Source organism: Amblyomma maculatum, chromosome 1 (assembly GCF_055883805.1).
Source record: "Amblyomma maculatum isolate TAMU_Amacu chromosome 1, ASM5588380v1, whole genome shotgun sequence".
In the NCBI taxonomy this organism is placed as follows: domain Eukaryota; kingdom Metazoa; phylum Arthropoda; class Arachnida; order Ixodida; family Ixodidae; genus Amblyomma; species Amblyomma maculatum.
This window is the reverse complement of record NC_139344.1, coordinates 249098945-249126777: the sequence shown is the minus strand read 5'-3', so window position 1 is coordinate 249126777 and position 27833 is coordinate 249098945. Positions and strand designations below refer to the sequence as shown.

Below are 27833 nucleotides of genomic sequence, written 5' to 3'. Positions count from 1 at the left end.
TTAGGCGTTTTTTCTTCAAATTAATAATTGCATTCCTTGCCAGTTCATTGACTCCAGCTATTTCATTAATGGTAACTTCACTCTGTTTGCTGACTCCATGGAATAATTTTCTTATTCCGAAATTTTGCACCAGTTGTGCTAAAACATCATTTCAGCCACTTCATTTTGGAATTGTATATCACCCTCTTTAAAACCCAAATTTCATTCGACACTTGTGTATCATCTTAAAAATGCACTTGAAGATTTCTTGCTTGCTCGAGGTAGTGTGTTGGCTTTTTTTTTTATTTGTGTTGTTCCCTTTTGGAAATAATTGCTCTATTCTCTCTGCTGTTAGTGTCACTCCTAACATGTTACAAGTAACCCTGTGACTTACGGACCCTCGTCTATACTGTCGCACCTGCATTCAGTTTTCTGCCAAAGATAAGTTTTACTTGATTTGATTCTGTTATTTGTGATAAAGAAAGCCTCACGTAAATCTTTTCTTTTTTCCCCGGGCTCCAGAGAAAGCCACAAAATACAAAAACAATCATGACTAGTGCGCTCGCACACCGCCACTATGCAGCTCTCAATCCTAGTTTGAGCGAATGAAATCAGCTGCGGCCGTGACTTGATGGCCCGGTTGCAGCGGTAGGCTATGTTGGCGATGGTTGCAGCGAGCTCGCTGCAACCATCCTTCCTGAATAGAATGAGTGCTGGCTCTAACTGGCTCTAACTTTTAAGTTCTCAGCTGAAAATTTCAGCTCCAGTGTACCATTGGGCAGTGCAGTGCAAGCAAGGCTCATTTATGTTGTTGACACTGCTCCTCCTGCACAGGTTCAATGCTTCAGCAGCGCCAGAAGTTGGCTGCTGAACTGAAGACACGCAGTGAAAGTGCTTACACGCTGTCTGAACAGGGTCTGACTGAGCTACGTGATGACATCAAGGTAAGAGCTGCTTGTCTAATTGTGTGTCCAACTTTTGTTGTAAAAATGTTTGATTGTGGAATATCATCACTATACCCACTGCAGGGCAAAGGCCTCTCCCATATTCCTCCAATTAAGCCGGTCCTGTGCTAGCTTCATCCACTCAACCCCTGCGAACTTCTTCACCTCCATCCACTTGACTGCGCTTTTCTTCCCTTGATATCCAAATGGTTACTGTTATTAGCTACTATTGGTTATCCTCTCTTCACACTACATGTCCTGCACACACCCATTTCTTTTTATTGATTTCGACAAGAATGTCAGTAACATGAGTTATTTGCCTGACCCACTCTGCACCTTTCCTATCTCTTAACATTACACCTACCATTTTTCATTCCATAGCTCTCGTTAGCCTCCACGTTTCCGGCAGCTATTTGGCCGGGAAAAGCAGGCAAGTGATCATATCTGACCTGGCAAGTCGACGTGCCAGATCGGGTCCAGTGGGGAATGAGGTGTCACTTTCGGGCTTCTCTTCGACCTGCGAGCCTGCGTGTTCATGTGGCTCACGCATGCTAGGCAGCACACGTGGCTCTAGCTAGACTCTGCTAGCATTTTTATTTTTTGTTTCGGTGACGCGCTCTTCGCCATATCGCCACTCCCGTTTGCCTCCATCGAGATGCAACCGGGCCGCCACGGGAGAATCGGGAAAGCCTATTGTCGGCACAGGGTCTGCGGCTCTCACCACATGGAAAGTAGTCCGCAGCACTAAGGCATTCACTGGCTAGGCTCACGGATGTTTGTTGTAGCTAAGACAGAGTGCCATAACCCTAATGTATATTTTGATGGTCACACCGGACTTGTTCGTCATAAGCGAGCATTTGTCTTAAGTGGGGCCATTATAAGGGCTTGACTATAAACATATGGCGCATCTATGCACATTTCTCTCAGCAATATGGTGCCCATGGGCAACATAGGCAGTATACCTTTCGCTGGGTGTCACTAAGCCTAGCTCACTTTGTGTGATGATGTAAGATTTATTTAGGTGTTCACACTCCACTCAGAAGCAACTAGAACTTGTTCATCAGGCGAGCCTTCTGCTTATAGCACAATCTGTCAGCGTTCCAAAAAAGTATGAGTTGCAGGCTCATCAGTCGGCAGTGCTGTGTGAACATGCTCATGCATTGTTCTTGTGATACAAAGCAGGACACAGCGCTTAGCTTCATATGTCGAATCCTCTGCTGCTCTGCACCACAGTACTGCCATGCCATACCCCCACAGCTGCAATCTGCACACACACACTAGAGCTCAAGCATTATCTGTGCACATTCTCTACCTCGACGAGTCGCGAATGTCAACACCTATATATTCTTGCACTGTGTCTTGCATCGAATCTGCAACAAACGGTGCATTTGCAGGAGAATTCGCCAATCATAAGGGGTCTTATTCTGGTACTGCTGTCTCTCCTTCTGCAACAGAGTAGGCCATGCGAGAGTCATTGCAAGCCTTGGTCAGCTAGGCTTGCTTTCAACACATAACTCGGGTAGGCAGTGCTGACTTCCCCGCACGACAGCAATGTCGCGTTGAAAATAAGCACCCTGGACAGAAGGCGACCTTCAAGCACAAGCTGCACTGACCACCTTGTCACACGGTTTTAGAGCGTTGACAATGATACCATGCGCCTAACTCTGCACAGCTGACCTGGCTCAGTGCTCAATGTGCCTGTGTGCTGTGCGATGTAAGTGCACATGAAAGAACTCCAGGTGGTGAAAATTATCTGGAGCCTTCCTCTACAGCATCCCTTAAATCCTGAGTCACTTTGGAACCTTAAACTCCACAAAGCAAACAAACAAAAGAGAAAGACAACAGGACCGGTACTCTTCTGTGTTTGTCTTTTGTATGCGCTGTAGGGATTCCTGAAAACCTCAACCATCTAGCCTGTCTGGAAGCTCTTTGAAAACACTACTGTACATTTTGTGATATATTAAAGGGGATATTCAAAACAGTTTGATATGAGCAATACTGTAAAAACCATATATAATAAGGACCCACACATAATATGAAGTATAATCTCAGGATAGCGAAAATGAGAGTGAAGAGAGCTTGCCATTAATATTTATTTGCATTGCATTTCGAGGTCGCCCCACAAAGTGAATGCGCTCTACGCTTGTGCATCTAATGCCACCCCACACCTGGTGTCCAATAGGGCCAAGCACTTTCATATGCCGGTACTGGTTTGCTCCCCTTCCATGAGAAGAGCAGCTCACATTCTTCCTGGCCCACACAATCCTCTGGTTGCTGTAAACCGTTATGTGGCGTCCAGCTCAGGCGCGGGACGGCAGCGCACAAGTTACCCGTTTATGCTGAAGTAATGCTAGCCTACTATTCTCGTTTCACATTGGATTACCTTGCACCTCAACTGGAGTTAAACACTGTTCAAATTTTTTTTCAGCACTTTGTAGTTGAGCGCAAGTATGACGAGGAACTTGGCAAAACTGCAAGATTTGTGTGCTCAAAGGACAAGATAGAAAAGGTGAGAAGCAGCTCTATTTAGGGGTACACTTGCTCCTTGAATATTTTGAGAAAGCCATTATAAGTGTGTCTCGTATTGTAAGCTATCTCTGAGCTAAAGCATGTGAATGCAATGGGGCATTGAGAGTGTGATGAATGAAATTTCTTGGTTTTTACAGACAGATTATACCTAGCAAAGCTGTGTCCTCAAAGCTGGGGAGTTAGTAGTCGGGGGAAAGCAGTGAGCATTATTTATTATAGTTCTGGAATAGTGCAATTCAAGGCATCTTTTTTTCGTCACCAGCAGAACTTTGCAAAATAGCAGTCAAGGTGGAAGTTCTTTTGGTTTAGTGCATAACACAATTATACAGAGATTGGTGTTAGTGCATCTTTGGTGGTTTCCGGACTTTATGATGTCAAAATCAAGAATAATTTCATATGCCACAGCGAACTTGTGTGCAAGCGATACTTATGCGAGGATACAGGGTTTCATGCTTCTGAAAAGCTGACCTGTAAGCTTGTAGTTCCGTGAAGATGAAATGAAAATGTTAGGATTGAGAAGTGCTTGCCTGCCAAGCCAAGGCCACCAGACACAGGAGGCAGGCGAACCACAATGGTGCGGCTCGGTTGTTTTCACTTTCGAATGTGTTGTGGATTTCAGTGGTAGCCGTGCACTTGGCCTTCTTGTTCTCCAGTGACATCTAGGGAGGCAAGTTAAGTAGCCAGCTAGCACATAAGTTTGTGGCAACTGTATCGGTCGCCTTCTAATTTTCGTTTTGTGCATTTGTGCTGTTGCTTTGAAAGTTGCCAGATGTCATTTTCTTTTAGGGGTTAGTGGGGCAGACATGGAGTTTTTATTCTTAATGTTGTTTTTTGTACAGGTGTAAATGTCAAAGCTGCTTGCTGCCCAATATTGAAGGTCATATGTAATAGACGTTTTATTTAGTGGCTCTGATTGAAACTTGCTGGTGAGAAAGGGGTTTAGGCACTTTGTTGGTCCTATAAATTTAAACGTGCTCTTTTTCACCTGTGTTGACATTTTGACTGGTATTTATGGCACACCGGGAGCGTTGGCTTTGTTGTATGTGCAGTAGCCGGCATTTTGAATTCAAAGAAACAAAGGAGTGCGACGTGACCTCAGAGGCTTTGGTACTTTTCAAAATAACTACTGCATAGTATGATAGCCACACCTCAATTCTACAAAACCTTCCTGAGCAGCCCTTATTTACCCAACTGATTTAAGTCTTTTGACAATAACACTGAATTCTTAGAGCATGCTTACTTCCCTTGTCTCTGATCACTATGCCGCATGCAGTTTGTTGCTATTTATATGAGGGGCAGCTCAATAATCCAACAGAGTTATACTATGTGGCCACTTGGTGAGACATGATGCTCAATAGAAACATAGCGAATTGAGGACCGTCTGCCTCCTTATCTTTCTTTATCCTGTCTTTTCGCTACATTTCTGTTAAGCAGCTCATGAATGACTATATTGTTTTGTCAGTGTATAAATATTTTTTTTGCTTGCTTTCTTTTTTTTTTTTTTCAGGAAATTAAGGACTTTGGTCAAGGCAAGTAGCTATTCTATTCCTCACAAACTTATCATCGTTTCAGCTGTGTTGGTGTGCTCATGAGTTCCTCTCCTTCTGCAGTGGTCCATGTGCGTGATCCATACACGTCGCGGCGGCTGTCACTCTCTTCCGTGGCCAGTTCAACCTACCACGATTCTGGATACCAGCCTTCTGTCACGTCAAGCCCGGTTTACCGGAGCCAGTATTGTAAGTGGCAATTTAGTTCCACTAGTACCCATATTGTCATCTCAATCAAAGCCACAGCAATCCCTTCTTCTAGCGTGCAAATATTGCACTTCTATGCTTGTTGCAGAAGGTTCGTAAAGAAAAGGCTTGTTACTTTGGCATTATAGGATGACTATGTAGGAAGTTAATTTTGTTCTTTGAGATTGAGTCTTCTAATTAAATTCATCCTGCTTCAGGGCTAGCACCCAGGCCATTTTAGTAAGGCACTTCCATGCCAATTAGCCAAGAGTCATGTGTGGCTACACGTTTAAAAGGGTGTATGCACCAAGTTTTAGGCTGTATCATTTTTGCTGATAACACTACATGGGTTCTTAGGATCAGCAGAGCAGGAGACGATATGCTGCAGTTCACTTTGATTTGTCAGCACTTCTAGGGTTTTATTTTCAACTTCCATGAGCTATGACATCAAAGCTCTGTAGGCACAGCCACTACCAAGTCTCATGCAGTCATAGAACAGTAGCACATTTGCTACTGTGTCATCTGCTGGAAGCGCATCTGACTGATGGGGGTTCTGTCATTCATAACAAAGTTTTCTCATTCAATTTTGGCACTACTAAGCAAATTACTGTAGGCACAATTCAAGAGATATAGCTTAAAATTTCTATTAGTTCTGAGCTACCACCAGTAGATCACACCACAAAATCATTTACAGTAAAAGCTCGCTAACTCAAGCTTTATGGGACCAGAAAAATAAAGCTAAACTTATTGAATTACCTTGAAAAAACACAGAAGCCACTTGCATTGCAGCAGATCTATTTAGTGAAGGACTAGGCAGTGGTTGGCCTGCTTTGGAAACAGTGACTGTTTTGCACATTTTCATCGATGCTTCAATGTGTATGCACTGTCAGGACTGTCAAAGTAGAACTGCTCAAAAGTGGCAAATACCTCCCCTCCGTCTTTCACCGTGCAGTGTGATAGCGCAATGGTACCCCCTCACAAGCAGCCTGCGTCGTAGGAGGCTTCACTGCACAACATGTTAACAATGAGAGTGCACAGTTGTGGTGCAGTGGAAGAACCACATGAGTGGAATTGAAAACTGCAGCTCTGCTAATGACTGTCCAAAACTATATCATTAGCTGTGCTTGGTTGTTGTCAGGCTGATATGTAGCCGATCGCCATTGCAGCCATGGGCTAAAGCTCATAGAACTAAACTGAAACTGTGTGGTCGGCCCATTTTGAAAGACAAGGCCATCTGTTTTTGTTTCACACCTGCAGTTATGTGCACATATAGGTGCATGGTTGACTCTGTTCCGGTTTAAGTAGGGATACTCTGACAGTCGCTTACTGTGCTGATTATGCCTGGATGTAGCCTGCCTAAGACTGTAGCGCCCATCCAATGCCGTAGGCTTACATGGGTGATGGCCAGAATCTTGCCGACAGATTTACGCATATTTTTCTGAATTAACAGAGATTGAATTGACAAGGTTTCAGTTACAAGTGTCGGAGGCCACATAGAACAGAGAGAGGAGACAGCTGCCACCAGGGCTGCCACACTGTTCATGGTGCCAATTTTGTTTCATCCCATTCCTTCATGGTTTCGTTTGATTTTACCGTCCGTCCTTATTTTGAAGGCCTCGTGACTAGACCGCGGCGTCACTGGGGCTTTTCTCTGGGCATAAATGAGGACGCAGTTTGCCCAGGCCTAGCACACGATTCAAATTGCCGTAAAAACCCGCATATAGTACGAGGTTTTTTTTTTTTCAAACTTTTAGGATGTAAAATTTGTATCTTTGGTAGAACTGATTCGTGTTCGAATTGACGTTTTTTTTTTTTTTTGTCCACATAGACTTCTATGAGGCTTGACAAGATCAGAAGTACAGTTCAAATTGTTCAGAAATTCTAATTACTGAAGTTCGAATTAATGAACTTTCACTGTGGCACTTACTTAGGCCAGTAGAATCCAATGCACAGCCAATTAGTAAAATGTGTATGTCAACACAGATTTTTTGGTCACAGTTTCCAGAGAATATGCTGCACTGCTATTCACTTCAAAGTGGTGACAATCCATCCTTTGCAGCAAGGACATCACCTGCTAGTACCTAATGTCATCATCAGACAGTGTGTTATAAGGATGGGGTGCATTTATTTACGAGCAGGTTCATTATGCTCGTAAATACCGTATTTCCTTATATGTGTGTGACTTGAGGATTCTTTTCTTTTTTCGGTTTTCAACAGACTCTTATGACACCATGAAAGAAGAGGAGTATGGAGGAAGAAAGTTTGAGGTATATAAGTTTAGGTTTTTGCATGCTGATACTAGTGTATTGCCCTTCTTTTGTATGTAATGATTGGGAAAGGTTTAATTTGTGGACAGCACATATATGCTGTCTCCAAACGTGCGCGCTCGCAGAAGTTTTTTCCAGTAAGACGTGCGCACATGATCCTTTGCACCACAAAACCAACATTTTCTCTCTGATCACACGGTAATCCTCAATGATTAATTATATACATGTCAGGCTAAGAGCATGTCATAAGTAATTTCTTGGTTAGTATGTTGGTGATGAGTTAATTGCCTTAAAATTTGAAGTTTAAAACACTGGTTGCACCTTTGCTTGTCTTCTGAATTTCTTTAAAAATTTTCTGTCTCCTTAGCTCAGTTAGAGTGTATAGGAATGCATGTGCTACAACCAAGCATGAAGCAACTGGACATGAGTTAACTGTAAGGTGTAAGCTCTTCATGGCAGATGTGTTAACTTTAAAGATATTGAAGGCACTCAAATTATTAATAGGAATGTGAATATGCAGTTGTTTTGGTTAAGCATCATCAGGGTGTTTACCAACCGGGAATTCTCAGGGAATCTGGATAATCTGGAAAAACTCAGGGAAAACTCTGGGAATTCGTGCCTATATCAGGGAAAATTAACTGCAGTTCTACTAAAGTGCGATAATACTGGCTCGTGTAAACAAAGCGGGCTGGTGTTGCAAGATTGTACACCACGATAAAGCATTGCGCCGTTTCGAGTTTCGAGGCGCACCGATAGTGGACCCCGGAGCTGTGGCCCACGGCAGAGCAAGCGCTTTCTAAGTTTCCCCTGTGCGCCGTTCAACGGGCCACTGGCCTCCCCTTGTTTTGTTATGTTTTTCGATAGACAGCATCCTTTCTCCCTGCTCACGGCCTTGATCGAAGCGTCCATATTCACTCTAGGGGGTGCACGCACGCGGTAGCACTAATAGCACCCGTGATGAGGGGATGCAAGCGGCGCAGTGGCTCAGCTTCGGGCTCCGGCGGCCGCTGAGGCCTTCTTCGTTTTTGTCCCCTTGTCAGTGCGAGAGCAGAGGCGGACTTTGGCCGAACTGTGACTTTGTGATGGCGTAAAACGCAGAAAATTTAGGTTCAAGCTTTATACTGGTCTAAAAGGCGAAGAAAGGTAAAGATAGGCGCGACGGAGACTCGACAACGCGCCATCATGTTATCAGCAATCGGTGATGAAGCGCCGACGCTGCACAATGGGCCGGTAACGGTCGGATAACGGCGTTGCCGGTGGCGCTCGGCACGACAAACAGGAGAGCGTACAATTTCCTCAAGGCAATTCTTTTGCGTACGAGCATCGTAACCATGACGATGCAGATGAAAAAGTGATACCTAAGCAGTTTTCATGGACGGGACAGGTCGAACGCTCGGAAATGGTAGCGGCGTGGCGACAGCGGCGGTCTCGAAACGGCATCACGCAGGGCATGCGGAATCGCAAATCATTTCGAAATAAATTTTCTTTAGAGATGCAGGCACAATTATCTCGACGGGAAATGGTGCATTCACACCAAAAACCAGTCATAACTCATTTTATTGACTTGCTGTTAGCCTTGGTAATTAAAAAATATGCATAACGTTTATCACAGATTTCTCAAAATTTCTCAAATTTTGGACACAGTCACCATATTGGAGAAGCGATGTCTCGGCTTCTATAGCAGTTATTGCTATAATTTTTTTCTTTTTGCCAGAAAGATAAACTCATATAAGTTTTGCAGCAGCATGGCTTTTTAACCACTGCTTTTTTTTTCCAAAATTATCAAAATAAATCTTTTGTCCCAGTCGCCAAAATGAGCTTTTTCTTTGCCACATTTGCCAAGCCATGACTTTCTTCCAAATCAGCCTAGAATGCTCATTTATGCTTTATTGCAGTCATTTGTGATCCAAGACCATAAATTAAAAAAAATAGTTCTAAAAGAGAGTAATCTTTTTCTCGTTTTCTCAAAACACCCATTCTTGACTGCTTGCTCATTTGTGGAAGCGATGTCTCTGCCTTTAATGGAGGTAGAACCATAATTTTTGTTGTAGCATGTAGCTAAAAGTGCAAAGCGCACAATGTTAAAAACAGATTTTGCAATTTACATTTCAAAAGTTTTTCAGACAGTAGGGCACCCACGTTTGTAACAGTGGACTTTAAACTGCTATAAAATTGCTAATATTCATTATATGAAAAAAGTGCTCCTAACATTATATTCCTTATGCTTTCTAAAGTTTTCATGTGAATTTTTTGTAGTGTGGTTATTTTTTCATTGTTTTTGCAAATTATGAACTAATTGGCCAATTGGAAAAATAGTGACATATTTGAAATTGGTGCAAGAAACTGAATCAAAATACCAAGTTTCTTAATTAGGAAAAATAGCTTTAAGAGCCAGTCCCCCCCTTAACAAGCTTACTGGAGAGGGATAGCATCAGGCAGCATTGTGTCAACCCGTTTTAGCATAAAACAAAGTGTCATTGGGGAATTTTACAAATGCACTCAGGGAAAACCTGGAAAACTCAGGGAATTAGGAAACATCATTTTGGTAGACACCCTGATCATCATGCATATCATGATTATTATTTTATGCATGTGTGGTTATGCTTTCTAAAAAGTGGTAAGGCTGTAGCTGGGAATAAACGTAATCTGCCTGAATATAGTAAAACTGCTTAATAATAAAGCTGGGCAGATTTTGATACTTATGCTGGTAATCTTGCATCTGAAAGTTTGCTGAACTGGTCTCTTATTGTCTTGTGGCCTTGCACCAGTGCATTCTTTCAGTAGGTATTGTGCATATTTTGCTCCCTGAGTAGCTGCCCAATGCTAAAGACACCAATCAGAGCAATTTCCTAATGTCTGGCACCTTTTTGGTAACCCTGGGATTTTGCATTGATCGGTGTCTCTTAGCCGCTCGTGAAAATTTGGTTTGAGAGGCCCAGTTAGCATGTGGCACAGGGGCACTACTTCCGCGCCAAAAGGTGCAGAAATGTCTGTTGGAATGTGTTGTTTGTACTGAGCCAGCATTCGTGTACATTTAGAAACTTGGTGTGGTGTCTTGGTACTTCAAGGTAAACACATAGTTTGTAATAATGATGTCGGAGCCCTCAAATCCTTCTGGCTGATGAATTTGGAGTTAATTCAGCGCTGTATATCAATTTTTGCCAGTGCAGACACAACGCTCTTGAGGCCTTTCATTTTCCTGTGTTCATCATCTGCTTGGAATGTCAACTGGTGTTTCAGACAGCTTAAAAACAGGGGTGCTACTGAGACTGTAAATGGGCAGAGGTGGCAGTTTCAAACAGTGTGGAAAACTGTGCTTTTGTAAAGGTCATATATGGTGCGAATCTCACTGCTGTAACCTTTTAGGCCAGTGTTGCATGGTGCGCAGTGGTCATGCACTCTAAAGGCAGTTCTCTGAGGTCTTATCCTCATGTTTTGAGCACAAATTTCATTAGGTGTCTAGGCATCCAGCTGTTGTAATAACTAACACAACAGTACCCAGGTGGCCATAATTTTTCTCTGAAATGTTCCACCCTGTCACAGTCAAAAGATATAATTCAATAGTTATTAACTGCATTTGGACACCTCTGATAGGCTACCTAATTAAGCCAAGTAGTAATCCTAGAATATTCAAGCTGAAATTTTTTAGAGTGTCTGCCTTTTGGGCCCTCGTAATAAAAGGAAGAAGTACACCTAGGGTTGTAATTGACGTTTTCACTAAATTCACTCTATTAAGTATGCAATTAGCATTACTTTGACATGCTGAATAATTATTGGGAATTTGCAGTTAATACTGTTTTTGTTAATTATGCAGGTAATGTAGTAGCCAAATGTGGCATATTTATGCAACTTTCTGTGCTGATGTTAGAATTGCATTTTAAACTAAATGGTATCATTTTTAAGTGACTACAATGAACTCTTTTGAAAAGTCATCTTCCTGGTAAATATTTCAGTATGTTTACTAAGCCTAGTGCTGTGTAATAAAGCTGTTTTCATTTCTTTTATGCCAAGTACTTGCTGAAATAGGTTATTCCACCATGCATATCAACCTGAAAATGTTTCTTAAAATCAACTTTCAAAGTTTATGCACAAATACATAGGAAAGTCTAAAGCTTATTGCACTCCTCAGCATTTCATGATTCATATGGGCCAAAAAACTCTTCTACTGTAGTTTGCTGTGAAATGCCAAAGGGTGAGTTATATCATATTGGAAAGTGAAAACTGAGAAGGTGACCCTCGGTGGCCATATTTATTGACTTGCATGCTTTTGGCCAGAGAAATGCGACATCACGACCAACAGAAACTGTTGTCTGACCTTTCCTCTTCACATTTATACCAAGATGGTGGGGCTTCATCATAGAAAACTCATAAAATTCATGATATGCTGGCACCATCAGAAGTAGCATGTTGCTTTCAGAGTTTTCTGTGACCACATAAAAAAAAAAAGAAACTTAAGTTCCTAAATTTGTTAAGCATAGTCTGTTTTACTTTTTGTCAAAGACTGATGAAGACGCAAGATAACTGAAATATAATTGTGGAATAACTATGATCAAATTAGTCAATTTTTGTTTTGCATCCCCCCCCCCCACCCCCCCCCCCACCCCTCTCCTGCGCGCGCACACCAAGGCGACAGGGTAAAAGGTAAAATTCACATTTCAAGGTTCTTTCTTGGTGGCTTACCAAGAACCGTACTAGTGCGGACAAAAGTAAACGGAGCACGCTATTTCCTTCTCAAATTTTTCACACAAGCCGGTAGTAGACACCAGTACTCTTTCACTTGGACAAATAAATTTTCATATCTCCATCACAAAAGGCGGGATTTTAATTTGAACGAAAAAGCGTGCACCGTGTACTTATGTCCGCACCTGGGCATTTTAGCATGCTATGGTGGGCACCTTGCATTACATGCATTTCATACAAGTTTGTCAGTTGGCTAGAACAAAAGATTCTGCAGCAAACAGATTCAGTGGAAAATGTGTTAAAGTTTTTTGTTTCTTTGGACGGAATAATTTATGCCTGATTCAGCTAAAGTAAGGTAGCTACTGCAAATAGAACGTTTTTTTTTTTTTATAATTCACTTCAATGTAGCTCTATTCTGGTTATGGACAGTAGTATGGAATGCAAAAACAATGAATACACGCAGTGTAAGTTCTAGAAATTAAAAGTACTAAAAGCTAACACGCGCAGTCGCCTCTGCGGAGGAAGCGGGAGGCGGGGGGGTGTTCACAGAGAATTTAATGCAGATTGTGTGATTAATCTGGTAGACATACCATTTGCTACCACCTTTCCTAAGTAAAATCGTAGACTAAGAAGTGCTCCAGAGACCTGTACATTTTGCCCACTGAGTGCACTTTCAGGGCACTGCTGTACCCATTTATTACTCGGCTTCAGATAGAAAGGCGTTTGAACAGAAAGTGGTTTCGATCTCAATGGCATTACTATTACCAAAGCAAAAAGCACTGTTATGGCACGCTAATGCAGTTCACAGAAATGCAGAATGTTCTCATTGTTATATTTTCTTTTGCAAAAATAAAAGTTAGGAAATAGTTCAATTTAATAAATGCTAGGCATGTGCAAGTATTGAAACTTTCTAATACAAATCAGATATGAATATGGGGGGAAAAAATGCCTTCAAATATTGAATATCTGTTCAGTGAAGAAAAAGAAATGGACAACTAAAAATTTGGAATAATTGTTCATCTTGTTTATTTCAGAATTCATATGGTATATGCAAGTAAAATTAATTTAGAATTGCCCAGAAGCGTATACCTTAGTGAAAAGTCCAGTGTATAAGTATTATACCATTTCAGGCTTCCGTATCTGTTACTGGGTTGAGCTGTCATATTGCTGCTAAATACAGTAAATTCTCAGTAATTGGGTTCCAGGAACCTGGAAAAATGCCCAAGTTAACTGAAAGACCGAATGGGCCTAAAGAGTTTGCCGAAAGCCGTTTGCATCACAGTAATTTTACCTGATAAACACTTGTAAGGTGGATATCTGCATTTGGGATGAAACAAAAGGACATTTTTACCGGGTTTGGTCAAGTGCTTCGCTTTGTGCATACTTCCGTTAAGGCCCGCTTTCCAAAAGGGAAGGTCCCTCTTCACAAAACGGCCCCGTCACGTTTTGAGGATGCTTCACTGCACAGCCCACGCGGTCAGGCATTGCTGTGAAGCGCGCAGTGCGGGGTAACTGAGGTGAATATGAAAATTTTCGAGGTATTCGGTAGTAATCGAGTATTCAAAAATTCTGAAATCAGTACGAAGACAAAGCGCATAACAAACATATTCGATTCATATGCAACATTTCATATCCGCACACCCATAATAAATGCATTTTCATGTGCAGTGGCTTTGCAGGGTTCAGTGTTGCCATTTAACTTTTTATGCGTGAATTTTCAAGCGTTAACTCTTTCGCTACCACGGGAAAAAGGGCAGTTTTTACTGGGTGGAAGGAAATATTTTTTGGCGACTAGACACTGATGCCTGAATTACATTGTTTGGTATCAAAATGTAGCTAAAATAATGTTCTATTCAATAATATAAATGTTACATATATATTTATTAGACAAATTAGTGTAAAAAAATGTTTATAATTTAAAAATTTGTACACTGAATACATCATTCTTATTGAAAAAAGAGCAAAACTTTAATAATATCAAGCGTAGAAAAATTTAGATATACATTCTGTAGCTAATTATGTCATAAAAAGATGATACAATTTTCAGAAGGTATTGCCGAAAACTGTTCTTTCAGCAGAAAAAAAAAAAAAGATAGTGCAACCAACTTCGACTCTCTGGTTTCATTTAGGAAACAACTGCACACGCTTCACAGCTGCTGGCAAGGAATGATGTCCGTATGACGTTGTGACCATGAAAACAAATAATATAGCCGTGAGCACATGCTCCGCCGCTCGTAACTATTTATTAGTAATCGAAATATGCGCCGCACATAGAGCCGACACATCCGCTGGATGTTCCGGCTCGACTTCGACGCATCCTCCTCATGGGTGCTTGACTCTGATGTGTCCACCTCTTCTTCTGGCTCGCTACTGCTGTCTGCATCCGCAAAATCAGCTCCTGAAGCACTCGATTGATGAGAAACGCGATCTCTTCTAGAGACGCCTTGCTCGAAGTGCTCACTCAGCTCCGAAACAACGCTGGGAGAAGCGCCGAAAAGCAAAAAAACCAACAATACATGTCACATGTCGTTTGTTTCCCATTTCTAACCTAGATGGCACTAGGTGCCCGCAAACCGCTCGCACGCGCAAGAATTTCAACCGTTGATCAGATTAATCGATTTGAATAGGTGCGGTAGTGAAAGAGTTAAAAAATTAATTGTCTGCCACATTTCTTTTCTTTTTGTGGCTCTCACAGTCATTTGCATTCACAGAATGTATTGGAATTCCCCGCGATGGCTCTCCGTCTGCTTAAGCAGCTGTTGGTGGAGGGGAGGCAGCAGTGAAGCAGGAGACCTCGCAGTGCAGACTAAGTTTGGGTGCACATGCGCATTTCTGCGCTGTTCTTGTGGCAGCCGCTGTAACTCCACACAGTCCTCATCTGTTGGAACTTAGAAATTGCATTTTTAAGCTGCAGGCGACAGACAAACGTGGATGGCAGAACCATGCCTCAGAGCTGACCCGCGTTACTGTGTCTCGCACAGCACTGCCTGCCCACTTAAGTTTCTCATCCCGCCATCAGTCGTTAGTGCTCGCGTTACGGTACTGCAAGATTCATGCTGCCCATCAATATGCCGAGAAACAGCGTGGGTGCCACACGCCAGAAGCCGCCAACATGTGAGCAGCCAAGCACCAGCATAGTTCAGACTCCTGTTCTGCTGTTGCTGTCCTGCGTACACTAATCTGTCAAAATTCTAGCATGGGTTACAGCACCGTTACGATGGGACAGTCACTATGTATCATGTAGGCACACTGCCACGGTTGCAGCATAACAGCTGGGTCTATTTCAAGAGCGTTTTGACGCTGTGTGATGTCAGCGCACTTTAAAGAACCCCAGGTGCTCAAAATTTCCGGAGCCCTCCAATACACCTCTGATAGCCAGAGTTGCTTTGGGACCTTAAATCCCATAAACCAAACCTTTTTCTTCTATAGTTTGCATTATTAATTCTTTTGATGCCAGTCGACTAGATGCAGTCGATAAGCCTGGGTGGAAACCAAACTGAGCGTCGTCAATACAGGAGTGTTTATTAAAGAAGCGTTCTAGGCGTTTGAGCAAAACTTTTTCAGTGGCTTCAAAATGTTAGAAGAATCGACACCGGGCGGTAATCACTTCCTGCTTTGAACCACCTTTGTGAAGAACAGTCACTTTTGCCTGCTTCATTTTGTTTGGAAATACACTGGATAAGATCGATAGGTTAAAAATGTACGATAGTTTAGTTTAGGTGTTGAACGTCCCAGAGTGACTCAGGCTATGAGAAACGCTGTAGTGGAGGACTCTGGAAATTTCGACCACTTGGGGTTCTTTACCTTTAACTGACATCGCACAGCACATGGGTGCCTAGCATTTTGCCTCCACCGAAAAGCGGCTGCCAAGGCCGAGATTCGATCCCGCATCCTTGGGCACAGTAGTCGAGTGCCCTAACCACTTACTGCACCACCCCGGCGAGGTGCGAAATGTATTGTAAGGCGCAAGAAAATTGTCAGCAAATTTAATTGGCTTAATTGTGACCCTCACTGTCTAAGCAAGGACTGTTATTTAGCGTTATAAGCTTAGAGAATACTTCAGATGGATCTGTAGGCTGTAAAAATAAGGAATTTGTTACATGCTTCAGAATAGAGCAACCTGCATCTTTATTGTTAGTAGTATTCATTAGATTGATAAAGTATTAATTGAAGCGGTCTGCTAGGCGTGGCTCCCATTACAGGAGGCTGATTAGTTTATTCATAGTTCATATTTATTATTATATTTATTTATTAATATATTTATTATAGTTCATAGCTTAGCTATGCAGTCATTCCGATTACGGCTGTTGATGACCTCATTCACGGCCTGCCACATTAATTTCGGTTTGTTGCTCCTGTTTTTCTGAAACAGTTATTCAAATAACCTCTTTGTGCCTTGCGTAGCTCAACATTCAATGAGTTCCTAAACTGTTTGAAAGCCATTAGGTAATCTTTGTTGCTACTTAATGTGAATTTTTGATATATTCTGGCTTTGGTTTCAATCCTATGAAAAAGCTTGAGGTTGCTGGAGGTTTCTTTTTTTGTGTGTGGGGTTTTGCTTTGTTTAAGAAAAATGGGAATTGTAGACTGTTTTAAACTTCTCAATGAATGAAATGTAAGCATCATTACGCAAGCGTGGTTGTAGACATCTGACAAATCCAAGGTTTGTGTTGTTTGTCTGGATGCAATTAAGTTTTCATTACTGAAGGGTTGGAACTTTATAAACGGATATGTAGTAGTCTTACACCACTGCTTTTTTACTAATGCAAAAATTGGACAGTGATCACTAATATCACAGGACATAGTGACAGCACAGTGAATACTTGAGTCAAAATTAATGATGAAATCAATGGTGCTCAAGATGGATGTCGTAATTTGTTTTGGCGAAGAGCTGACATTGGTAAATCTATTCGATTCAATGATGTGTAGCATGTTAAAGATGTGGGGCTGTTCCCATGCATGTTACATTGAAATCTTCACCAAAAACTAAGCTTTACCAGTTTAAAGGTGAGAATTCTAGAAGTTGGTTGAAATATTTGAAAAAAAAAAAAGACCGTAGTTTTCGTTCGGACATCAGTAGAAATATATTTATGTTGTAATGTTGTAGTGGTCTGTCACAGTCTTAAAATCCTCAATGATTTGACATATCACACAGCAAGTTTTTATGTATATGGCAACAGCCCCCTTCTCGTGACTGCCCGTTTTGTAGTACTGTGAAAAAAGATCCAAATGTATAAAATCGCTTTTTTTTTCTTGATGGCACATTTCAATAAACATGTATTAATTAATCAGGCATTTAATGCTTGCACTTCATTGAATGTTTATGTGCAGTGCTGTGCAAGAATCACTTTTAACGCGATAGCGTTAAGGAGCTCGTGTCGCAGAAAAGCCGGTGTCGTCGGCATCGGCAGCGTTGGCCGTGAGCGATAAATCCCGGCATGCACTTCATAAATAAAAAGCAACTTCCAAGATGGGCTGGGTGGGAATCTAACCAGGGTCTCCGGAGTGTGAGACGGAGACGCTACCACTCAGCCACGAGTTCGATGCTTGAAAGCGGTACAAAAGCGCTTCTAGTGAATGCGGTGTTGCCTTAGAAACGTGCCGTAGAACGTTATACTGCGGTGTATATCGGTAATTATGAGCATGTTACTTACAGATGTCGCAGTTACACGAGTAGCGAAGTACGTTTCCGCTACATTTCTTCTGCGCTCTGCGCATATGCAGAGCCATCTTGCGGCAAACGCAGAAGAACCCCTCCTCGCAATGTGCGGTGCTGCCCCGACACGTGGCGCGCCACTCGCCCCTGACGTTTCGCCGTGCACCCTCATAGGTTGTAGAATCAAGCGTCTTTCCTTTCGTTAGATCACTATCTTCTCTCACCCGCTTCTCCCCTTCGGGCCGCGCGGGTACCGTTGCGAGGATGCCCCAATATCCTTGCGTTTAATAAGTTTTCTCGCTCTTTCCCGAGGTGCAATAACGCTATCGCGTTCCACTCTTGAAGGCGAAGCTTAAGTGTCCTCCAAATTTTTGTGTGCACAGGTTCGTAAGGTACGACGAAAAACGCTGTCAAGATATTTTGTAACTGACATTCACAGTGGGGAGAAACATTCTGTAATTGACCTAGAACAATAGGGCTAACCAAGCGACATTGAGCCATGCTCATCCGAAAGGAAATCGGCTTTCACTGGCTCAAAAATAAATTACAATGGGCTCACTAGGCATGGTGGCCATTTGGGCTAGTTGGTGTGAATCTAACACATTGAACCAGCGAAACACAAGGTGAGAAGTATGCGGGACAGTGCTGGCTCACTGCTGTCCTGTGTACTTGTGTTTCTGTGTCTTTCACTAGTTCAGTATGTTAGGTGCTCACTAAGCATTATGTGGATGAAAATAATTGCCAATGTATGATGAAATCTGCAGCAGATCGGAAGTGAGACCAGGGAAAACAAGAGGTAAACTCTGCCATCTGCAAATGTGCAACCATAGGGGGTCTTTCTAGCATAAAACCTGAAGCCTCTGGGGGCATCCTCAGTGATTGTGAAGCTTTTTTTTTGAAAAATCGTGAGTGTAGTTTTTGAAACTGAAAGTGATAAAATGACGCCTTCATGACATAAATCTTACATGAAGGGGGAGCAAGCGTAAAAGGAAAATGCCTTTCATACACCGCATGACTGCAGAAGTGGCGATATATGCTGTGTTGTCGGGTTCCATCATGTCGGGGGGAAGTTTCAGTTTTTGAGCAAAAATTTTTCCATTTCGCAGCCAGACGTATTTCCATTTTACCTCGCATTTGCACACAGTGGCTGTACCAAGAAGGCGCTTTAGTCCTTGGCATTAATGCTCATTAACGAACACTGCTCAGTCTGAGTCAAAGTCAAGGTCTGTGGCATTCAGTTTTACCTGGCGAGCTTTCTCAAGAAAGTTGTTACATGTTTGTCTGCGAGTGAACTGCACCGGAATGTTTTTAACGGAAGAATTCTTTTGCCATTGGGACACGATGAGTAGCCCTGATGTCAGTGGGATGAAAAGGAATTTCCAGTTTGCTTGCAACTGTGGTCAAAATGTCAGGAAGGTTTTCCAAAGAACTGTATGGGTCACCTTTGACTTAAGCGTTTGCGTATGCGAATACTGTTACATGTTCCGAATCTGGCTTTCGTGGGCTTTCACCTGGTGCTCAAGTTCACTGCATCATGTCTCAAGCTTCTCGTTAGCTTCCTTCAATGCCTTGTTTCAGTTCGCATTTCTTCATACCTGTCACAGCTCGCCTTGATTTCTGTCATCTCTTTTCTCAACTACCTGTCAAACGTTTTCTTAAGATCCTTCAGATCAGCCCGAATTTCTTGCTTTAACTCTTCCATAAGGACAACAAAGTATTCTGACATTGTGGAATAGAGGAAGCACTGTGGCAGAAGCAGCAGCAGCAGTTCCAACTTGGAAGAACGATGCGAAAGGCTGAGAATCCGCACCAACCTGCACGAAAGTTCGCAGAAAAGTTGTGAGCAGATGAAGTCCGCTGTCGCCGCTGCTGCCAATTATGCACAGAATACACAATAGGGACGCACATATTTCATTTTTTTTATGTAGTAATGGCTTCTGTTGCATAGCATTGCCAATAAAAAAAACATGTAGTGTGGTCATAGCTGCACAAATGTCTGCGAGATATAGTTGAAAAATCTCGCAAATGCCGCACATATTGTAGTCCTTTCTCTCTGCCATATGTGAAATTTTCATTTTGCACTCCTGTCCCGAACCAGTACATATAATGGTATTGACAAAGATAGCAGTTATCTTACTATTTTATTTTTGCGTGGTATTGTACTCTTTGCTTACCACTTAGTGCCCACTGCAGCATTTTCAGTTCTCTCCACTGTTGCTTTAATGACGGGCCTAAATTTATATGAATTGAACATGCACCTGCAGGCAGAAGGGAATGGAGCAATCTTTCCTTTCTGGCTGTGTTCGTGTCCATCCTAGCAGAAGTTAAAAAGTGTGTCATGCTAATGCATGACCGATTTAGCAATTCTGTTCGGAGCAGCATGAAGTTTGAAGTTTTCGTCTACGTGTTAGTATTCAGTATGTTCTGAAAGAGCAGTCTGTCTCGCAGGGTACTGGTGGCTACAATCGTTCATCGGACAATCGTGGTCCAGACAGCCGTGCTTCCAAAGTGTACACCAACAGTCACCGCAATGCCTACCCTGGGTCTTCCCCGGGTGGTGCACGCTCCGGTGGCTACCCTCGTGCCGGGCGTAACCGTCGACCAGATGACATGCGTTACTCAGGCTCTGACCGTGGTGGCGGAGGTGGTGGCCGGGGTGGCTATGGGGGCGGAGGCCGTCCTCATCGTTACTCCTCTGGCTCAGGCCGAGGTCGCTACCCGACTGATCCAGGTCGCCGCTCACGAGATGATGAGGGCACTCGAAAGCCTTCACCAACTGGAGTGAATGGTCAAGCTTAGACCATCAAGCTGTCTTGGGGAGTCCACTTTCCTCCCCCAAGACACTTTTGTCCCACTTCCCCACCCTGGATGTCCCAAATTTCTGGATTCTGTGGCAGTGCAATATCGTGTCCAGGCACCAGGAAGTGTCCATGTGTGCCCCTCTCCTGTCCTTCACTTGTTTGTGCCTGGTTCTTTATGGCTTGTGCCAAACGACAAAAAAAGGCATAACTTTGGGTTTCTCGTAGTGTGTGCCTTAAACACTGTTTGATGTGGACCTCCTCTCAGTTCTGTAGGGGTTTGAAGTGTGCTGGCAGTTGATCAGTGATTTTGGCACAGTCCGAGCTTAGATGTGTGCCTAGTCCTGTATTTTGTTTTGTTTTTTTTTAGTACACTGTAGCTGCCCCGCCCCTTCCTATGCCTGCCATCAGCTCCTACTCTAGAGCCTGGATAGTGCTGCTCCCTTTGAGTGTTTTCCTTCACTTTTGAAGCTCTGCAGCAATCAGGCCTGTATTGGTTAAGTGGTGGATGGAATTTGTAGAGTGTTTTTGCTTTGTCATTGTCCAAAAAGAAAACCTACTTTTTGACCTTTGTTTCTCTGTTCAGAGATAAATTTTGTACTTGTCATAATTGGTCTTGTTTGATTATTTCACTTCCTTTTGCTCTAGGTTTTCAATTCCTTTTGTTAAATGTATTTAATTCTTTTTGGCATGTACATCTATCTGTATATACATATTATAAAAAGGTTGTGTACATAACTAAACTGGGAAGAACATGCACATGTCAAACAGTAACACTAACCCTTTATACCTAATATTAAACTTTAAACTATGTGTCCAAGCTTCTAAGCCTTGGTTGTAGCTTGCATTTGCTATGAAGCTTTTGTATATTTAGCTATGTGTGGTGCAGACTTTGTTGTTATTGTGAAGTAGACATGCACTAACTGCTCTTTATGTTGCTTGTTTTAGTTATGTCGAGCCACTGAACAGGACACTAGTTATGACTTTATACACTATGGAGTGCCTTTAGCAGCTTTTCTTTTTTATCTTGTCATGTACTTTACATCCATTCCTTAATTTCTTGTTCAGTGGGGCTCTTCTTCATACCAGTTGTGAAACCTCCTGCATATATGTGCTTGAAAAAACAAACAAAAAAACATGCCAAATGCCCTAAAAGATTAGTTTGGTATGATGCAAACCTTAATGTGGATCATTACATCACCTCAAAGCAGGATACCCCGCCGGGGTGGCGCAGTGGTTACGGCGCTCGGCTACTGTTCCCAAGGACGCGGGATCGAATCCCGGCCTCGGCGGCAGCTTTTCGTTGGAGACGAAAAGCAAGGCGCCCGTGTGCTGTGCGATGTCGGTGCACGTTAAAGAACCCCAGGTGGTCGAAATTTCCGGAGTCCTCCACTACGGCGTCTCTCATAGCCCGAGTTGCTTTGGGATGTTAAACCCCACAAACCAAACCAAACCAAACCTCAAAGCAGGTAGATGTATAAAATAGTACAGACAACCCAACTTATTCCCCACATTGCCTAATGGAAATAGAAAGGTTTGCTGCCTTCATGTGTACACACTGATCAATTTTCACTAGCTGCAACATGTCTGAAATATGAGGTTTGCTGCCAAAGTGTGGCCTGTATTATTCTGTCCTCAGCACTTCAGGCAGCTAATATGAGGCAGTATATAAATTTTCCATGGCTTGCAAGAGACATGTTTCTATAGAAGACCAGTGGCACCCAATGCAAAGGTCTGGCCCATTGCACCTCTCCTCCTCCTGTGCACCTTATTTTCTAACCTCATGCTGTGGCTCTCCCCTTCCAGCACTGCACCCAGTGTGGTCAGCATCTCTCTAGTGATTCCTCTGAGTCTACCCCTCAGAACAGTCATTTAAGATGTGACCAAATCTTTGAAGGGGAGGTTTTGCACCTGGTATGGTTAATGAGTTCTGGGGCTATTGATACTCATTTAGGTTACAAGTGGAGAAGTGGGGTCTTAGATGCCCTGTTTTATTTGTTATGAACATTGCAAGCATGCATTTCCACATTTCCTGTAAATGCACTTTATAGTTAATTTAATGTACTTCTGCCTAGAGTGTTGTGTGTATATTGACATGGAAGTTTTCTTCCTTGCAAGCACTTGGTTCTTGCAATGCAGGGTGGTAATTCCACCCTGCCAGCAAACAAAGTAAAGTGTTGCATTTTGGTACTCTGTCCACTGAACAAAATAAAAGTTGCTTGGTGCCTGATTTTGTTCCGTCTATTCGTGCTGTGGGATAATAGCTGCATATTTGTCACTCATGCTTCACACCGCCATGGTAGCTCGGTGGTTAGGGCACTTGACTGCTGAACTCAAGGACTCAGGATCAAACCCCAGCTACAGCGACCATGTTTTGTTGAAGGCAAAAAGCAAGGCACCTGTGTACTATGCGGTATTGAAACCACAGGTGGTCAAAATTACTGGAGCCCTCCACTATGGTGTCCCTCATAGTCTCTTTGGCTATGAGCAAACAAATTGCATGGTTCAGTACAATGGTTGTGAACAAAGACAAATGCAAGTTTTCAACCTGCACATTAGGAGTGCTTCTTAAGCATCCTTTTGTGAAAGGACAAAATGCACTGCATATATCTAGCTCGCTGCTAGTTGTACTTGACTCATTTGCTGTAATGGTGCTTGTGTCATGCGCAGCTTTCTACTTGGTTTAGTTTTCATTGCAGTTTCATATACCGGCATTGCATGGTTCAGTACAATGGTTGTGAACAAAGACAAATGCAAGTTTTCAACCTGCGCATTAGGAGTGCTTCTTAAGCATCCTTTTGTGAAAGGACACAATGTACTGCATATATCTAGCTCGCTGCTAGTTGTACTTGACTCATTTGCTGTATTGGTGCTTGTGTCATGCGCAGCTTTCTACTTGGTTTAGTTTTCATTGCAGTTTCATATACCGGCATGTGCATTCACAGGAATGCAAATGCCAACTAGAAACTCACTTTCCGTCTTATGAAAAAACCCAGCTTATCAAAGTACTGCTTCTCTAAAGAATGGGCACCTTTTGCTGTGGTGTTCATGTTTTAATCGGGCAAAATGCTAATGTGCTGTCTTTTTCTTTCATTTTCACCTTCCTTCCTCGCCTGCGGCACAGTAATGGTTTCCACCACAAGGTCCATCGTAAAATAAAATTTCGTTTCGGGAAGTCTCAACTTTTTGCACACTGAAAGATGCAGCCTTTTAAGAACGGACAGCTACAGGGGTTAAGTGCTTACATTCAGTGAATGCAAAAGCGTTATGGCCCATTCTGCAATCATACTGCATTGCTCAATACTAATTTTCCACTTAATGTTCTAATGAACCATTTTGGCAAGGGTCATCATGGTTGGCCATACCACCTGACATCAGTATATCGCGCATTAATTCACTGGCCTTTCACGTTCAGAGCAACGACCTTCGTGGCCTGTGCGAAGTGTATGTGCCAATATCGCAATCCGAAGACCATAGGTAATTCGATCCTGACCCTGCCAGACATGCAGAAAAAATTTATTTGCAGGAAAGGATTCAAGGGCAGGCAGTCATGCGATGGATCCATGAGAAATTAACCGAATTTTCTTTCCAGCTCAATTATTTTAAACTCCATATAACTAATTTTCCTCAAACTGGTACAGAACCTCCCTGTGGAATTGGCAACCAAATGTTTTAAGGCTGTGGCTAAAGGTACGTCCGACGGACCCGATCAATGGTCTTAAAGGTACGTCCGACGGACCCGGTGCGTTTTTCTTCGGGATCCGTCCGACGGATCCGGGAAATATTTTTCAGAGGTACGGCGGACGGACCCGATCGGTAGGGATCTTCCGACGGACCCAACGCATTTTTCTCCGATATGGGCCTTGGGATCCGTCGGGAAAGCCGGACGGATCCGAGATCCCCAGATGTGGTTGTAGCAACAACATGGTAGCCATATGTAGCCAAATCGGAGTTGGTATGAGGTGTGTACGTGCGAGGTGCAAGAAGTATGTACTACATACTGCATGCGTGAAATGTGAAATTACAAAGAATAGTACAGTGGCAAGAATAGTGCCTAGAATGGGTGATATACTACGTGATGGCATGATGATAGGTTTACGTGAGTTGGACCGCGGCAGGGTGGCAAGCACGACCAGAGCGCAAGCGCATGTAATCGCGGTGTTGACGGCCAGCCCGCGGCCCGCACGCCCGCTCATTTGGTCCTCGTTATTATGTGGATTAACGTCTTCGACGGTCGTTAAGTAATTATGTAGTTTTGATTCTTCAAAGTTTCCTCACTTCCATCTGTGATGAGATGCGTCACGTAACGCATCGCTTTCTGCTCGCATTGAGGTTTGGTGCTGCAAGTTCTACGTAGTACAAGCGGCGCTGAAAAAGCTGGGCACCGCCGGCGTGTCTCTAGCCCAAGCATCGCGTCATTCGTGTTTGTTGTACAACTGGAGGTGTGGTTTGTGCTTACCGTGAGATGCTGTGATTACGGATTACGTCCTACTAGACTGCTGTGTGAGACTACGAAGAGTGCTGTGATGAATGCGCCGATGTCCGGACGGACATCAGTGTGTCCGTTTATGATCGGCGATGTTGCACGTGCATGTCAGTGTTTATTAGGTGCAGTGGTAATTTATTTACACGCGCTGTGCAACAATCAGACGAAAATAAGTCATCGACAATTTGTTAGCCTGTACTACAGAGCTCAAAACTCGGAAAATGGGAATGCACATGATGCAGTTTTCGCATGTTGGAGTGGACCGAAAAATAAGTCCCAGCCCACACCGCCGGGATGCGCATTACTACAGGTGAAATGGTTCAGGTTTCTGTAAAATAGCTGCCTGGCACAGCACCTTTCTAAATGTTCAGGCTTTGTACTATTGTTGAAGGTCACTTTATCATTAATAAAGGAACGAATATGCTTTATGTGTTAATGACTAGTGCTTTTTCAACATATTATGTTCATTTTTTTTTTCGTTTTTCCTTAGTTTCCTTTGTTTTTCATGCTAGACAAACACAAATAGTACACTTTTAAACTTGTCAGTCCAAAGCTGAACATGAATATCTGCCATGCATGTGACAGCTTTAATGCTAGAAAGGTTGACGTGTATAGCATGCACGTAGACGCTGCGACATCTTAGTGGCACGTTCCGCTACTTGCCCCAAGGTCGTGATGTTTAATACCAGTGATGGCAGTCGCACTTTGGTGCAGGTGAAATGCAAATGCTTCTTGTTGGTTTGCGCTAACACATTGAACGACAGAAAAGACAAACACCACGGAGCGCGACTGGTCTTTTCTGTCGTTCAATGTGTTAGCACGGTGAAACCAACATGAATAACCAACTAGGCCCAATTCTCGCCATTTTAGCAAATGCTTCTGTTTTCTGCAAGATGTCAATGCAAAGTACAAAGCCCGGGCAGTCAAATTAGTCTGGAGCTCTCCACTACGGTATTCTTCATAGCTACATATGTCACTTTAGGATGTGAAACCCTACATGCCACAGGTAGGCTGCATTGTTTTTTAGATTTTGTAACCTCTCATCTATGTTTTGCAACATTTGGCTAATTTTAGTTCCCAAACAGTTGCTAAAGATGAAACCGAAGCAGTTCTTGGCATGGTTTGCTGCTTAGATTAATTTGCTAATTGCAGTTCTTTGAAACTTGCATCAATGCTGGACAGTTCAGATAGCAAGTAGTTGAATTACAGAAATGATGTGGATCATGCAATTCAGTTCTGACAAGTGGAAAGTAACGGTCCCCTCCTTGCATGCATAGGTGCCTTTAGACAAATACATACTCGGGTGTGTGATTGTGACGCATATCAAGGGTCAACAGAAGGCCATGTGGAGCCAGTGTGATATTCTTCATGAAGGCTAAAGTAAAATTGTACAACAGCTGCTGTACCATGCAGAAAAAAATTGATCATTTAGTGTATGATTAACTGACCATGAATAGCATCTTACTCAGAGTATGATGTGATATATATCTGGTTTAACATACCAAAATAACTACGGCTATGAGGAACACAATAGTTGAGGGCTCCGGTATAATTTCGACCATCCGGGGTCCTTTTACATGCACTGACACCTCACGGTGCATGACGGCCTATTGTTTCGCCTCTATTGAAATGCCCCTGCTGTGGCTGGAACCAAATCTGCATCTTTGGGTTCAGCAGCCAAGCACTCTAACTACTGAGCCAGCACAACGGGGCCAAGTATCAAAATTTATGCCATTACATTTCTTTCTAGCCTGTGGTTTTCTTCACAGAACTAATGTATACAAGGAAAAGTAAACAGCAAGAAAACACTAGTTTTATTGCACATTATATTCACATTTCAGCAAACATTCTCTAGGAAAAAATTTCTCATAATGTTTTCATGGAAACCATGAACAAAACAAAACAATGCACTTACTTCACTCGAATTATTAATGGGCAAGGTTGTATCTATGCTACTACACTGCACTTATCACAAAACCACAAGCCCCATCTGCTTTGGCCAATCACTTGATGAAACTAACGGAGACAGATGTCGCACACCACAGACTGGTCGTCTCGCAACATATCTCTGCATATGTTGCATTTCAATTTCATGCCTTTCCACTTAGTTTCAACTGTTGCCAGCATTACTAGTCACCCATCTTTTCTGAAATTCCTTTTTACGCTGTTGGGATCAGCATCCTTGTTAACGATGGTCTCTGGCACTTTGGATGCTATCATTTTCACATCTTCCTCATCTGGAAGAACGAAGGAAATGACAAGCTTTGAGCAGACAAAAAATTAGGGAGATGCCTAATCTCCACCTGTAAGGGTATGGTGTGCCAGCGTTAATGGTTCTTGTCTGCAGATCCTACTGTGGATTCTCGTTAATTTACATGCCCTTTGCTACAAACATTATTACTAATTCCTTAATTCATGTCTCTGTTATCTCAGATATACTCATTAGCATACGGTCGTAGGCTGCCCTGTTAGGTGATAGACAACCTGGCATAGACCTCTGTAAGCCTCAACCTTTCTTAATTGGAGCTGAAACGTTGAAGCTGAAATATTTCAAATATAACTTTGTAAGCTTGGCTTAACAGCTCCTGCCATGTCGTGTGGCCTCGTGACATTTGGCTCGTGGCACTTTTGGCTTGTGCACAGGGGTCATCTGTTAAATACTGGTTAACATGCATGAAAAATACATTTTCGCACAAACTGGTGGCAAATGGTCAAGTGGTGCACTGCAGATTCTGAAATGTATACCTATATTCATGCAAGG

The 27833-nt window shown here is 42.8% G+C and overlaps 1 protein-coding gene across 1 annotated transcript in view; it reads left to right on the top strand.

The window, feature by feature from the left end:
• Positions 1-22816, top strand: part of LOC146206191 (spermatogenesis-associated serine-rich protein 2-like) — a 43813-nt gene extending 20997 nt beyond the window's left edge. Inside the window, exons 10-15 of the mRNA XM_084590819.1 lie at positions 814-923; positions 3352-3432; positions 4960-4981; positions 5063-5188; positions 7403-7452; positions 20237-22816. Coding sequence (XP_084446945.1) covers positions 814-923; positions 3352-3432; positions 4960-4981; positions 5063-5188; positions 7403-7452; positions 20237-20587 — 740 coding nt within the window. The 3' untranslated portion in view covers positions 20588-22816. The remainder of the gene's footprint in view (positions 1-813; positions 924-3351; positions 3433-4959; positions 4982-5062; positions 5189-7402; positions 7453-20236) is intronic.
• Positions 22817-27833: the final 5017 nt, after the last annotated feature.